This window comes from Piliocolobus tephrosceles, chromosome 10 (genome assembly GCF_002776525.5).
Source record: "Piliocolobus tephrosceles isolate RC106 chromosome 10, ASM277652v3, whole genome shotgun sequence".
NCBI lineage: Eukaryota > Metazoa > Chordata > Mammalia > Primates > Cercopithecidae > Piliocolobus > Piliocolobus tephrosceles.
In genome coordinates this window covers 128,736,291-128,751,969 of record NC_045443.1, presented here as the reverse complement: position 1 = coordinate 128,751,969, position 15,679 = coordinate 128,736,291, and the positions used below count along the sequence as shown (strand labels likewise).

At 50.4% G+C, this 15,679-nt stretch overlaps 1 protein-coding gene across 1 annotated transcript in view; it reads right to left on the bottom strand.

Moving 5' to 3' along the window:
* The window catches only part of ADGRD1 (adhesion G protein-coupled receptor D1), a 180,287-nt gene that overhangs the window by 12,362 nt on the left and 152,246 nt on the right, over positions 1-15,679 (bottom strand). Inside the window, exons 19-20 of the mRNA XM_023187255.1 lie at positions 10,450-10,516; positions 7,701-7,767 (exon numbers count right to left, since the gene is read on the bottom strand). Coding sequence (XP_023043023.1) covers positions 7,701-7,767; positions 10,450-10,516 — 134 coding nt within the window. The remainder of the gene's footprint in view (positions 1-7,700; positions 7,768-10,449; positions 10,517-15,679) is intronic.

Below are 15,679 nucleotides of genomic sequence, written 5' to 3'. Positions count from 1 at the left end.
ACGCACACACAGAGAGCAGGGCGGGGCTGCCGCTCACACCCAGACAGGAGGGCGGGGCTGCCGCACACACCCACTCCATGGAGCACTTTTTGGGTCTGAGACAGACTGAGGCAGCTCTTCGTCGGTGAAGAAGCCACAGCCCCCACATACACTGGAGGCCGTGATGGGGTGGGGATGGAGTTATAGTCCCCCTATCTGCACAAACCCCCTGGACACCCATGAAACCAGCATCATGGGTTACCTGTTTGGAGGGAGGGTGGAACCAGGGAATGCAGAAACACACATAGGCAGACACATTTATGCATAGATTCTTAAGCTTTTCCTTTAAATTTTGTGTGTTGCCAATTCAAAAATCAAATTCTTTAACTAAATTTTAGTTTTAAACAATTTTAAATTAAAAGGAAATAATATGAAACCCATTTCCTGTGAACTGAGCAGTGTCCTTGGGGTCAGGTGGAATAGAAAGTTAGTGATGCGGTGTTCCAGTGATCCAGGGGATGGAGAAACCATGAAGCCTGGGACCCATGAGAGGGATGCCTGGAGATGCTGGAGAGGATCTCGAGCAACTTGAGTGAGTGCAGAGTTCTCATCAACCAACACCCCACCTGAGCTCAGGGTCTCATCATCACTCCTGCTTTGCCACTGGAGGCTATAAAGTCTGGTTCTGCCCCAGACCTCTCACTGTTAAGCTGAAAGATGCACACACGACTATTTCCAGACTTTTCTGACAAGGCCACTGAAAGGATGATCAATGTGCAGCAAAATGTTTTGCCAACGTGAAATGCTACAAGTGATTAATCTGAGATTTCAAGGCCTTTATCTTGACCACTTTGTGTAAGATCCACTCTAAGTGTTTCCTAACAGTTAAGCTGATCACATTATTACTTGTCAGAATTCATCATCTTTCTTTTTCCTCCAAAGATTTTGCTGGGTCTTTTTTTTTTTTCTTTTAGTCTGGGTCAGTCTGCTTTCATTTTCCAGGCACATTTTTTCCATCTTATCGGGACGATACATTTGCTGTAGCTTCATAAGAGGAGGAGCAGCTCGCCATGGCCTCCAATCCTATATCAGTGCAGTGAAGTGGGGGACCGTGGCTGTGAGTGGCACAAATCTGACACTTCATGAAAATATAAAGCAGAATCAGACCCTCACTCCATTTCACTGGCCCTCATCCATGCCTGGCCGTATGGTACACCCACACTCGACTACGAATCAGAAAATGCCCTGGGAGTGAGGCATATACAGTGTAGAGTACGGTGGGTATTCCAGCAGCTAAGCATCTCCCCATTAGAACAGCAACAAGCCACTAAAGGCAGATAGCTGTCAAAGAAACAACTCACAGGCCTCACTGCAGAAGAAAAACAGGAATATGCACATCGAGGCAGCAGAACAGTGAAGCAAAGGTCTTGTGGCTTTATGAAGGCCAAGATCATGGTGATCTCTGGCAGCAGGATGGAGGCAGGACTGCACAGGAATCCTGGTGTTCTGTTTCTTGACTTAGCTCAGGGTCACCAGAATGTTGATTTGTGAAAAAACATTGAAATGGACACCACTATTTCACAATGAAAGGGCTATACAGGTACATACACATATATACAAATATGCAGTTTACACAGCAGTGTGTGCCTCAGTCTGTTTTCTGCTACTGTAACAGAATACCACAGACTGGGTAATTTATACAGAACAGAGATTTATTTCTTACAGTTTGGGAGACTGGGAAATCCAAAGTCGAGGGGCCTGCATCTGGTAAGGGTCTTCTTGCTGCACTGTGCCATAGCAGAAGTCAGAAAAGCAAGAGAGCACAGACAGAGAGTGTTGCGGGAAGTCAGGGACCCCGAACGGAGGGACCTGCTGAAGCCGTGACAGAAGAACATAAATTGTGAAGATTTCATGGACATTTATCACTTCCCCAATCAATACTCTTTCAATCCCGTCATCTTTGTAAGCTGAGGATGTATGTCGCCTCAGGACCCTGTGATGATTGCGTTAACTGCACAAATTGTTGGTAAAGCATGTGTGTTTGAACAATATGAAATCTGGGCATCTTGAAAAAAGAACAGGATAACAGCGATGTTCAGGGAACAGGGCAGATAACCATTAGGTCTGACTGCCTGGGAGCCAGGCAGGACAGAGCCATATTTCTCTTATTGTCAAAAACAGGTAAGAAATATCGCTGAATTCTTTCCCCAGTAAGGCATATTAATAAGTAACAGCCCTGGGAAAAGAATGCATTCCGGGGGGGGGGGGGCTCTAAAATGGCTGCTCTGGGAGTGTCTGCCTTATGCAGTTGTAGATAGTGATGAGCCCAAGTCTCCTGCAGCGCCCCCAGGTTTATCAGGATTAGGAAATTCCTGCCTAGTAAATTTTAGTCAGACTGGTTGTCTGCTCTCAAACCCTGTTTCCTGATGTTTATCAATAACAATGCGTGCATAGCAGGACAGGGAACCTCATTAGTATTTCCAGTTTTGCCCTAGCCTTGTGACCTTGCCCTGCCCATCTGCCTTGTGATATTCTGTTGCCCTTGAAACATGTGATCTGTGACCCACACCCTATTTGTATACTCCCTCCTCTTTGAAAATCACTAATAAAACTTGCTGGTTTTACAGCTCAGGGGGCATCACAGAATCTGCTGACACTGGATGTCTGCCCCAGACACCCAGCTTTAAAATTTCTCTCTTTTGTACTCTTTCCCTTTATTTCTCAGACCAGCTGACACTTAGGGAAAATAGAAAAGAACCTATGTTGAAATATCGGGGGCTGGTTCCCCTGATAAGAGAGAAGGGGGATAAACTCATCTTTTAATCAGAAACCCACTCGTTCAGTAATGAACCCACTCCCACAATAGCAGTATTAACTCATTCACAAGAGCAAAGCAGTCATGACCTAATCAGCTCCTAAGGTTCCACCTCGAACCTCTCAACCATTGCACTGGAAATTAAGTTACATGAACTTTGAGGGAAGCATTCAAACCACAGCAGTATGTGTCTGTCTGTATTTAGGTATCCGTATCTATGTATCTGTATCTACAGGCAGTTCCTAACTTAGGAAGATTTGAGTAACAATTTTTCACCTTTACAGCGGTGTGAAAGCAATACATGTCAGTACAAACTGTACTCCGCAAACCTATACAACTAGTTTTTCACTTCCCGTATTCAATAAATTTCATTTGATATTCAATATTGCATTATAAATAGGCTTTGTGTTAGATGAGTTTGCCCAACTCTAGGCTAACGTAAGAGTTCTGAGAATGTTTGAGGTAGGCTAGGCTATGATGTTCTGTAGGTTATATGTATTAAATGCATTTTCAATTTATGATTTTTCTGCTTACGATGAGTTTATCAGGACTTAATTCTATTGTAAGTTCAGCAGCATCTGTATGTATCTGTATCTACATTTGTTTTCTGTACCTATGCATCTATAGCAATGCATCTCTCTCTGTATCTGTATTTGTATCTATATCCATGTATCTGCGTATATTTATATCTGTATCTGTCTGTATCTGTGTATCGGTCTCTCTGTATCTGTTTGCATCTATACCTCTGTATATATGTCTGTAACCATATCTCTAACTGTCTCTATACAGACATATAGCTACCCTGGCTTCTCCCCAAGGGAGACAAAGATTTTAAATCAAAGAGACTCCTTCTCTTCCCCAGACCTGGAGGCACTTTCCTTCTTTCCTCAGTGGGGCCAGCAGAGAACAAGCCATTTTGAAGGCTCAGGCTAAAGTGCCCCTGACATCCACAGAGTCCCTGTTCTTTGGGGGAATGGGGTGTCTAGGCTCTGTGGCTTCTGGAAAATCAGGTGTTATGGGCCGAACTCTGTCCCCTCAAATTCATATGCTGAAGCCCTAAGACTCTGTACCTAAGAACAAGACCATTTGGAGACAGGTTCTTTAAAGAAGTAATTATGTTAAAATGAGGTCACTAGGGTGAGCTTTAATCCAATGACTGGCCTAAGCAGTCATTTATTTTAAGAGGAGATTAAGACACAGATGCACAGAGTGAAAACCATGTGAGGACTCAGGGGAAAGACAGTTATCTACGAGCTAAGGAGAGAGGCCTCGAGAGAAACCAACCCTGGCGACCTCCTCGATCCTGGACTTCTGGCTTCCAAAACTGTGAGAAAATAAATTTAAGCTGTGCAGGCTGTGGTCCTGTGTTATGGCAGCCCTATAGATGAAGACTCCAGGGAATGCTGGGCCTACGGGCATGTTCGCATTTTGTGTAACTGGAATCCCAGAGTGAATGAAAAGCCATTTCCCTGCCTTATAGCAGAGAACAATTTGAGAAGGGCAGTGGGCAGTGCGTGTGTTTGGCAGTAGATGCCTGGTGGGGGGTGTTACTGGAAGTGGCTCGGCTCTGCTCTTTTCTCCTCAACCCTAGGCCCAGCAGGCCCCACAGTGACCCTTTGCTGTCTCCCAAATTCTTGCCTTTTCAGGATGAACTTTGCCAGGACACAGGGAAACTGCACGTCCTAATGCAAACACACAGCTTCCTAAAAGTTTTTAATTTTCAAATTATGCAGACAATACGTGGGTGTTTTTAGATGCAAGCACATACTCCCCAAACCCAAACTTCTCCTTAGGGAACCATTATTTTGTGTGCATCTGTCCGGGCATTTTCTTATTCAGTTATATGTTCACATGTGAGTACGTGCCTGTATAGAGCATTCAACTTTTTAAACAAATGGGGTCATGCAATACTTGTTATCCCAAAACCTGCTTTCATCTGGAAAAGAGGCTGAGGTCTTGTGGGTAAATGAGGAATTGACCCAGATGGCACAAACCCTGGGACCCTCTGAAGAGATGACAGGGACAAGACCCCCAATCCCCTCCACAGCACTCCCCGCAGGGGTCGGCTGGAACCACCATGGCACCCCTGGCCCAGAGGTTGATACACTTTCTGCCAAGAGCCAGTTTGTATTTTTGGCTTTGCAGGCCATGCAGTCTTTGTTGCAACTATTCAGCTCAGCTGTTTTAGCCTGAAAGCAGCCACAGACAACAAGCAAATCAATGGACATGACTGTGTCCAAGAAAACTCAATCTACAAAGGCAGGTAGTGGGCCACACTGCTGCAGTCTGCTGACCTCCGCACTCGAATCTGGAATCTTTTTTTTTGAATCTGGAATCTTTTAAGGCTGCCCCATTCAGCTCTTGCTTCCCTTCCAATCTGCCTGTTGCTACCAATGTCCCAGGAGGGCATGAGGACCTCAAGCCAGCTGTGCTAAGAATCATCTGGAAGATTCTAAAGGCCGAGAAGCCGAAACTTCAGGAGGTGGAGCTTAGGCAGAAACACTCTTAAAGCTTCTCAGAGCTGGGTGCAGTGGCTCACGCCTGCAGTCCCAGCACTTCGGGAGAACGAGGCGGGTGGATCACCTGAGGTCAGGAGTTTGAGACCAGCCTGGCCAACATGGTGAAACCCCGTCTCTACTAAAAATACAAAAATTAGCTGGGCTTAGTGGCACCTGCCTGTAGTCCCAGCTGAGGCAAGATAATTCCTTGAACCCGGGAAGCAGAGATTGCAGTAAGCCAAGATCATGCCACTGCACTCAGGCCTGGGTGACAGAGCAAAGACTGTCTCAAAAAAAAAAAAAAAAAACAACTCCCCAGGCCATTCATTATGTAATGAGTTGGAGGACTCGTTCTGTCCTCCAGGAATGATGGCCACTGACAACAAGGAGTGGGGTGGGGATGGGGCCCTGAAGGTAACATCCCCTCAGCAATGACAAAAGGGACTCTACTGAAGCTGGGAGACACAGGGGTGGTGGGTTCCTGGTGCTGGGCCCCACACCGTGTGGGTGGTGAAGGAGCCAGGCAGAGCCACCCTGGAACCCCAGCTGTCACTGACCACGGTGAGACATGAAAGCCAGATGACCAGGACAATGTCTGAGAAAAGGGCCTGTTCCGCCCAGGCCCTACCGTTCCAGAGGGTTTAAGTCAGTAGACAGAACAAAACAACAGCAGACTTGAATACAACTTCCCCTTCCCACTCTCTGTCACTGAACGTCCTTTAAACCCCCTCCCACCTGCCCATGCTCCAGCCAGGAGTTTGATGACCGAGGGGCCTGGAGTCTGTTCTGAAAGCGTTTCTGCATTCTGGTTGACAGAATTAGTCGTCCTCCCAGACGCCCAGGGAGTGCGAGGACCTCTCACTGAAGTCTCTGCCACTCTTTAAAGGGTGGAGTTGGTAAAGCGATGGCAGGTGATCCTCGCGCAGCCCTGGGGAGGCGCTGCGGCCCCCAGACCTTAGGAGCTCAACCGCACAGCCCCAAAGGTCTCCTCTGCAGCCGACAGCGATTCACTGAAAGAAACCAGCTCTGCAGACGCTGAGGGAGGCTCTGATGCCACAAGCCTTTCCCTTGCGACCGCTCTGCCTGCACAAAGACTCCTGACCCTCAGTGGGTTGTGCCCCGCCCAACGCCCCCAGGCCCCTGATGCGCCTCAGCCCAGGGAGATGCTCCAGCTCGCTGCGGGGTCCTGACCCCACCTGCAGACAGGACGCCTGGGCCAGGACGCGCAGCCCGGGCCCAACCAGGCAGGGCCCTCAGAGACAGGGACGTGGAGGCACAGAGGAGAAAGCACAGCCTCTGCTGAGATCACCCCTCTGATCACGACCCCACCACGCCAGCAGCTCCTGGCGCCCACCGGTGCTAACTGCACAAGGAAATCACGTGGGGCACACCTGGCCAATCATTCCACTCCATCCCATTTCCCTGATTGGTTCTGGGGCAGACACGACTCACCACAGCCAATGAGAACCAGCCTGAGGCTTGCGCTGGGAGTGCTGGGGAAAGCCTCCGTTTCCATCCCGGGAGGCAGAGATGAGAGGAGCCTCATCCCAGCACAGGTGCAGGAGCCCTGGGCCCAGCCTCCCCACAGATGGGCCTGACTCAGGAGTCCGTAAATCCCCATCCGTGTTTAAACTCTGAGTTGGGGCCAGGCACAGTGGCTCACGCCTGTAATCCCAGCACTTCGGGAGGCAGAGGAGGGCAGATCACCTGAGGTCAGGGAGTTCGAGACCAGCCTGGCCAACATGGTGAAACCCCGTCTCTACCAAAAATACAAAATTAGCTGGGCATGGTGGCACATGCCTGTAATCCTAGCTACTCGGCAGGCTGAGGCAGGAGAATCGTCTGAACCCAGGAGATGCAGGTTGCAGTGAGATCGCGCCACTGCATTCCAGCCTGGGTGACAAAGCGAGACTCTATCTCAAAAAAACAAAAACAACAACAAACTCTCAGTTGGGTTTTCTGTCACTTGCAAACCACTGTAACTATTATGTGGAGTTAGCCTCAGGAGGCTTCTGCTGAGATTCCCCTCTGCAGCCTTAGAGTCCTGGTGACTCTTAAGCAAGGAGTGAGCCGGCGGTTGAGAAGGCGCCGGAGGATGGGGAAGGACGAGCCCGCGCCTGTGCTGTTCTCAGGGCTGTGTGCCTGCACCTGCCGCTGCACCTGCCGCCTCGGCTGGAAGAGCCCTGGGCCTTAAGTGGACCCGCCTGGAAAGCACCGCCTTCCTGAGCGTTCAGAGAAGTAAGACCCTCAGTCACTGGCCCAGAGGAGCCCTAGCGAGGAGTGACCGAGGAACGCCGCTGCATCCTTCAGAAGCTCCTCAGGGAGCCCCGCGCCATCTCCAGAGCCCAGCACCCCCTCCCCCTGCCCCTCCCCAGCCCCACTCTGCGCCCACAGGGCAGGAAACGTACCATGATGACAAACAGGGCAGGGGCTACAAAGGCCCAGATGGCGCCACTCCCCAACGACAGCCAGCAACTGCGGAGGGAAGCAGAGCCATTACTTCAACCACCTCGTTCCACCTGCCAGCATACCTTCATCCAAAAGTAGCTGCTCAGGTGATGGCTTTCTCAGCTACACGGTCCACCTGGGGCAGCCATACAACATTCCTAATCCCTGCAAATGTACTTTTATCCATGATGATCCCACGTCTCCTTCTTGGAAAGGATTTTCCAGGTTTGCAGACCAGGACAGCAACCTCTGGAGAGTTTAGCCAAAATCCAAAATAGATTTTAATTTCATTATGAAGTAGACCTTTGCTGGGGACTGGCTTTCCTGCAGAGCACTTCAAATATGACCCAAGAGGGGCCTTCTGCGAGGGATGACCATACCGATGAGTCATCAGTGACACAGCACCTGACCATGCCCATACGCCCAAAGCTCGGGGTCAGTTCCACTCCCTCAGTGCCCTCCAACTGAGAGGAAAGGTTCCAGAGGGTCCTAGTGATTGCTCTGATGTCCTGAGAGGAGGGTCCGGTTTGAGGATCTGGCCTCTGAAAAGTGATGCCCAGAACTCAGGCAAAAAAAAAAAAAAAGTCAGCTCCTTCAAAATTTCATCTCCAGAGTCTATGGCACTGTCAAGAGCCTAAGATTCCCTCGGACGTCTCATCTTCTTGACTCCTGGGACACTGTTTCCCAAGGACCTGGAGTGCCTTTAATTGGATCTGGGCAGGTCCGTGCTGCAGTCCTCACTAGCACACAATGTGGTGTCTCCCTGGGGCTGGCTTATTTCACTCCCTCGGTGACTGCTCACTGAGCAGCAGATCTGCCCCAGTGCACAACAAACTCCATCTCATTTCCTCCTATGCTGCCTCTGAGGTGGGCGCTATGATCACTCCCATCCTGCAGATGAGGAAGCTGAGCCCCAACCATAGTGTTGGTTGAGAAGTGACTTCACTGTGGGCAAACTGCCTCCCTGCCCCCATTCCTCCCCGAACCTCCCGGACCAGGAGACAGCAAATACCCCAAAACAAGTGACAGCACCTGCAAGAGGCTCATTCATGGCTGCACACCCAGAGTGTGGAGAGGAGAAACCTCTCATCTGAGGATGCACCGTTTAAAAGGAAAATGCCTTTGGGAGGCCGAGACGGGCGGATCACGAGGTCAGGAGATTGAGAGCATACTGGCTAACATGGTGAAACCCCGTCTCTACTAAAAAATACAAAAAACTAGCCGGGCGAGGTGGCAGGTGCCTGTAGTCCCAGCTACTCGGGAGGCTGAGGCAGGAGAATGGCGTAAACCCCGGAGGCGGAGCTTGCAGTGAGCTGAGATCCGGCCACTGCACTCCAGCCTGGGCGACAGAGCGAGACTCTGTCTAAAAAAAAAAAGAAAAGAAAAGAAAATGCACCGTAAGTCTGAACGGTACCTCTGCAAAGGCGCGATTCAAACCAGGCTCTCTGGAGAGTGGGATGCTTTTGCAAAGACAGAGATTGTACTTTCCAGCATTTCATGCAGAATTTTAAGTCAACAAGGGGCTTCTGATAGATATCACATCCTGTTCAGAAACCCAGTGAGCTTCCTGAACCTGGCTGGTGCTGCCTGGCTTTCGGGCAAGAGTGTGGGAAGAGGCTTATATTAGAGTCAGACCCTGGGACTCAGGACTGGGTGAGCCCAGCATCCCCAAGCTCTAGATGCGATAAAAGGGAAGAAATGTCATTGAGCTGTGTTTGAGGAGAACATTCTTCTTCTAATTAGTCCCTCAACTTCTAACAGCATCCAGAATTCAAAGGATGGGCCAGAACAGTGGTCTGCATAACCACGCCTGTTTCAACGTGCTCTCAAACACTGCCTTCTACAAATGCTTCGCCTTCAGGTAACCTGCACCAACGTGGAAAAGGCTGGATTTCTCCCAGTTTCACTATTCGTCTGTACTATTATCTCATTTTGAAGCTGTGAAAATGCCCAGCTTCCTTTCTGTTTGTAAGCACCGTCAATATTTATCTTCCACGTTTTCACTCAGTGGTTTCTCAGCTTGGCTGCAACAGGTAGCAGCTTCCAAGAGACATTTGAGTGAAAGCTCTAACTTGTAAGGAAAGAAAATCATATTTCTGGAACCTGAGCAGCTGATCTGGTCCCACAGCACCATCCCATCCTCTTCCTGACACAACTGTGGACCCATGAGCTGCATTTCAAGTGGCAACAGGAGATACTGGGCATCATAAGGTCCATTCCCTACTATCCAAGCAATGGGACCGTCGAGACCACCTGCCTGGCACGCAGCAGGCCCCATGCACTCCAACATGCAGGGAACTGCCCCGCTGTCAGTTACTGGGCACACGGTCTGCACAGTGCCCTTGCTGACCACCCCAGGAAAGGGGGAAAGGGTCATAATTCAGCCTCCATGGATGACCAGAGCTGTGTCTGAGAAGACCACATGGGTGAAAAATTTCAAGCAGAAACTCCTGCAGCCCCCCTGCTCTTCCTGGAGGCACTCTGTACTCTTTGTTGCTAGTTCCAAGACCCAAAAATGTCCAGAGCACAGCTGGGTTGTTTCTCCCTCTCCCTGGACCACGACTTTCTCACTGCCTGGGCTTGTGGGAGCCAGCTTTGCACAGCACCCCTGCACCCAGAACCGCACAGGCAGGCAAGAGCCACGGGGCTCCTTACCACGACCGGTTCCACGGAACGCCTGCCAAAAGCAAGGCAAAGCCCTGCACTTACTTATTGCTTGTTCCGTAACTGTCCATGGCAAACGACAGTGAAATGATGCAGATCAGAAGAGGAAAACCTGCAGAAGATCAGAGAATATCATGTTCACTTGCTCCAGTTTTCTTCCCTCCCTCCCTCCTCCCTGCTCCCTCCCTTCCTTTCTTCATTCCTTGTACACCTGCTATATGTATACAGGGGGGGAGCTATGTGCTACTTGTTGGGACACAGAACAGTCCGTCCTCAAAGAACGTTTAGTCTAAACAAAGGAATAACACACACTCACACTCATACTCACATGTTCACACTTAGGTACTAGACAAGAAAGTGTATGAGTCTTCATCAAAACAAACCATGTGGGTGAGATGTGGCGTTGTGACTGGCAGGAAGGGAAGCTCAGCTTGGTCTATCTAGACCTGTGGTTCTCAACCAGGGCCAAGGTGGCCCCACAAGAGACAACTGGCAATGGCTTAAGTCATCTAGGGTTGTCATAAGGGGATAGAATCAGGCAGGCAGAGGCCAGGGCTCCTGCTAAACACCCTACAAGCCTGCCCCACAAGAGTCACCCAGCCCAAGTATCCATAGTGTTGGCTGAGAAGTCCTGTTCTAGAGCAGCAGGGGAAAAGGTGGGAGATCAGCTGGGACTAAGGGGACACTGGATATGGCTGACTTTGCCACGCACACAGTCCACATTCTTATAGTATTCGAGCCTATAATTTCCTTAGGGAACCCATCACACTCCATCTTTCCATGAGGTCCAGGTGGCCTGGTTCCTTCCTGGCTCTGAGGCATGTGACCCAGGACTGGCTGACTGGAACATCAAATTCCCCAGCCACAGCTATTGGTTCAAAGATGGACATGTGACCCTGGCTGGCCCAATGACACTCAATCAAGGGCTTTCTTCAAAACTGTGGAGAAGAAACTCTCTTTCCCACCGAGCCCCTAAGAGGATAAGGATGTCAGTGAGCTTGGGGTCCAGGCAGCCACTTTGGCACCACGAGAGATTACGTGGCTCCAACACACAGGAGCTCAGATCTGAGACATGGAAAAAGAAGACAAAATCTTGATTATATTACTTAAGCTCAAGGATCAAGCCATATCTGAAGTCCAACATCTTGGAACTTTTTTGTTACACGAGCCATTACATTCCCTTTTTGCCTTAGCCAGTTCAAGTTGGATTTCTATTACTTGAAACTGAGTGTGACAAATTAAATGTGTTTAATATTTGACAAAGCCAAGTGAGACTTTTGGGGGTGGAGAGAGAAGGGAGGTCCATGAATGAGGTAGAAAGCACCTGGATCACAGCAGTCCCCAGAGCTGCGTCATTCTGCAACGGAAACACTCTATGTTCAAACCGCTTTTAGAAACTCCCCTGACCCAAGTCTGAACTGGCCTCTACTTTCACTTTTAAAGTGCAGAGGTTTTGTGTGCTAATGTGTCTCATGACTCTCCAAAAGGAAGATCGCATGGCAGCACTTCTCCAGCTCAGCCATCCATGGAATTTGTCTGGAAACATGGCTCTGCCTCCACATGCACCTGTGAGCTTTGAAACAGATCCTGCACGAATGGGAATCTGTTTCTGAAAAGAACACACTTCTGGTTACTCAGAAAGTGGAGCATCGTCCACGGGGCCTGCTCTGGTGCAGCCACCCCGAGCACAGCAGCCTCTGTCCTCTGCTCCCTCTGCAGGGAAGGATGGGAGAGAGATGGAGAGAGATGGAGAGGCTGCAGAGGACCAGCTCCTTACTCCACCCCTGAACCTTTTCCACAGGAGGATGCTCAAGAGAAGCAGCTCCTGGCACATCTCGGATTCCTGGGATAGCAGCGGGGGCGATGGAAGCTCACGAAGAGCACGCGGCTCTCTGCCTCAGCAGCTGAGGTCACACAGGTTCTTGGAGATTTCTGCTCCAGTGGAAGGAGGAGGAGGGAAGGTGGCTCCTGGCACCCACCGCCGGCTCTAGCACCCGCCCGAGTGCCTCCAGGCCACAGTCCTCCAGTGCCCTCTGCGGGCAGAGTACACACCGTGCCTGCCCTTCCAAATGTCAGGGTTTGGATTTTAAGTTAATTACCCTGGAAAGACATTTCCTGAATAGCCTGGTCTCTGAAATACTTTGTTTTAAATGTCAAAAGGATTTAAATGCATTAGAGAATGTCTGGGCAATAAAGTTGTCCAGAAGGAGACGAGGCGGCCTCTGTGGAAGAGGTGCACAGTTGGGGCCCAGCAGTGACTGTGGGCCTTTGTCATCTGGTCACTCTGAGTTTCCCTGTGTGAGCTCCGCTGCCATTTCTTCCCCTGCACCGACCCCTGCGTCCAGCAGAGGCCAAGCCAAGGGCAAGGACAAAGGGTCTGCCTGAGAACAGGGTGGGCCCCGCTGCCTGCTTCCTCCAAAGCGAGCTGCAGAAGCTGTGACGTCTGCGTGAGTGAGTTTGTGGGGCTTTCTAAGAAGAAAACATTCCTAAGTGGGAGGATAAGGAGGGGGCAGCAGGATGGAGAAGACAGTGAGTGGGAAGAGCATGGGCTTTGGGGCCAGATGACACCTCGTTCTATTCCTGGGGCTGCCCGGGACCCGCTGTGCAGCTGCAAGGAACCAGCCGAAATTCTGCGCTCAGACCGTGGGAACGGAGTGAGTGCCTTCATCATTAGGACGTGAGGATGACATACGCTGTCTCTGAATCATGAGCCCCTCGATGACGAAGCTAATCCTGCAATAATCTCTATCATCAACCAGCTCAGACCTCACCCCTTCCCACCACGGCTGTCATCTGAAACTCTCACACAGTAACCCGGGCAGACCTGGAACATGCTTCTGCCGACAATTTAAGTCCCTCTGGCCCTGTCATCAGAGACGTTTACTTTGTGTGCTCCTCTTTGCAACACGGTGACCTTTAGAGGGACCAGACAGATGCTGTCCTTGGCATCTGCCCCTAAGATTCGGGGGCAGGTGAGGAGCATGTGTTGAGAGATGAACCGAGGTGGGTGAAGCGAAGGACTGGGAGGATAGGCACAGGGGCAAGGTGTCCCGACAGATGGGGTGGAGGGAGACAATACCAAGGAACTGTGGAAGTCACTGGTGCCACCTATTTCCAGATGCCCCACATGTGGGCATAGGGGAGGCCCGCACTCCTGCCCCTCAGGGCTCTTGAGGCCATGGGGCTGGCTCTGGGCACTGAGTTGTGTACAGAAGCGACACGTGTGTTACGGGCTGAGCACATGATTTCCAGTGCAGTGTCCCCTCTGACCCCTTCCCTTGCACAGCATCCAGCAATGGCTTGAGGCGGTGCCTTCTCCATCTGCCTGGGCTCTTCACTGTCCACCACCACTAGCCACGTGGACCTGTCGCGTGCACAGGAAAATGACATTTGTTCTTTAAAACCAAGGAGGGATGGAAGCTGTTTGTTATCGCAGCCTTGCCAGCCTGCCCTGACTGATCCCCCTCCTGTGATCGTGGCATTATGCAATCTCCCTGGAATGAAAATGCAGCTTCAGAGAAAGGGGGTGCCTGGAACTAAGATTAAGTTTTGTCCCCAGAGGAATAAGAGCTCACAAAAGAAACTAAGTTGCAATAAAGAAAAATAAAACGAGTTACATTCCCTTCACCTCTGAGTGTGCAATCAGAGTTTCTTGTCTGCTTCAGTGACATGTACATTCTCCAATGCTGGTCACTCTGCTCTCCTGGCTTCCTTGTGGGCTCCTTGAGGACAGAGGTTATCTGTCCCTCCCTTCAGAGTCCCTAGCACAAGTCTAGTAGTCAACAACACCTGAAGGTAAGGTGTGGATTTGCTGCCCCCACCACCCCACCTCAGCTTCGGAACAGTCTCTAGGTTTCCAAAAAATAATACTGCTCAAAAACTAGAGTAAGGCCCGGGTGAAATCTGCAGGAAGGAGCCACTCTCCCAGGGGCTCCCCCCGCCTGCTCTGGGTGGGCCTCCAGCTCCTTCATTAAAAGCTGAAGGTCGAGAGAGTCCAACTGCCTGCAGACCCCCCAACTTCAGCTTGTAGCCAGCTCCGATCCATTTGGAATGAAAGACACAGTTCTTGGGCTCCTGATAAAATTAATTAAGGGAAAGCTGACAGGGAGATAGATGGAGGTTGCAGGACTCACAGAACCAGCCAGCGCTCCATTTGCTGAGAACTGTGTCAGGGACTACAAGCTCAGTCTCCTCCTGGGGCCGCACTGGTATCAGAAAACACACAGTTCCAGTCACTGTTGTCAAGGAGGAATATAAACTCAGGGCATCAGATCTCCTCATTTTTCAAGAGAACTTTGTAATCTTGTGTAAAATCCCTCAATCTTAAAATATTGGCAAACATTTCATTTTTTCCCTTTAGTATTGTGCAGATCAAATAAAACATCCTTCCAGGCTACTGGTTTAGATTCTCTGTCACACACGCACCCCAGCCCTATCCCATCGGCAACAGAGACAGCCCCAAACAGAGATTCCTCTCACTCTGGCAACAAATCCTACAGACACTTTTCACCCCAGCTGTCTCTTCTGTGGCTTATGGAGAGTGTGTGTGTGCACGCACACATGCACACATGCCTCTAGATTACATGACTGTATCCATAAAGAAACTATAATGAACTATAGATGGTTGGCCGTAAGTCATCCTTAAATCCCCCCGATGAGGTCAGGTATCATCGGAAGGAGCAGCTCTCCTCTCTGGGGCATCACAGAGGCCTGAAGAAGCAGGTCACACGTGACCTGGAAGGAAGGCAGAGGACACTGGCCTCAGGACGAGTGTGTGCAAAAGCATCCTCGTGATGATACAGCGTGAGCAGTGAGACAGGACAGCGGACATCCGTGTGACTGGGGGAGCTCCCTGCATGACCAGCAGCAGTCTGGAGGTGGCTGCCCAAGTGGCCTCTTCAGTCTCCCCAGCGAGCCACGAGGGGAGCACAATTTATCTCCACTTAATCCTCAAATAAATTACATTTGCCGACTCAAAGCACAAAGTAAGCCTGTTTACCTGCTACTTGCATAATGAAGACTGTGAAAATTCAATGTATTCGAAACAAGCAGCAGGTCCCTCATGTCTGGTCAATGCTCCACAACAACTGTGAGAATGCTGAGTGTCAACGCACAGCCCGGCCCACAGCTCCAGTGCCCACTGGGACCCCTTGGGACGGGCAGGGCAAAGCTCTGCAAGGAAGCCTCGTCACTGGGGAGCGGACTCCCAGAGTGACAGCATGAGCCGCTCAACGGACCCTCCCCAGAGTGACAGCACGAGCCGCTCAGCGGACCC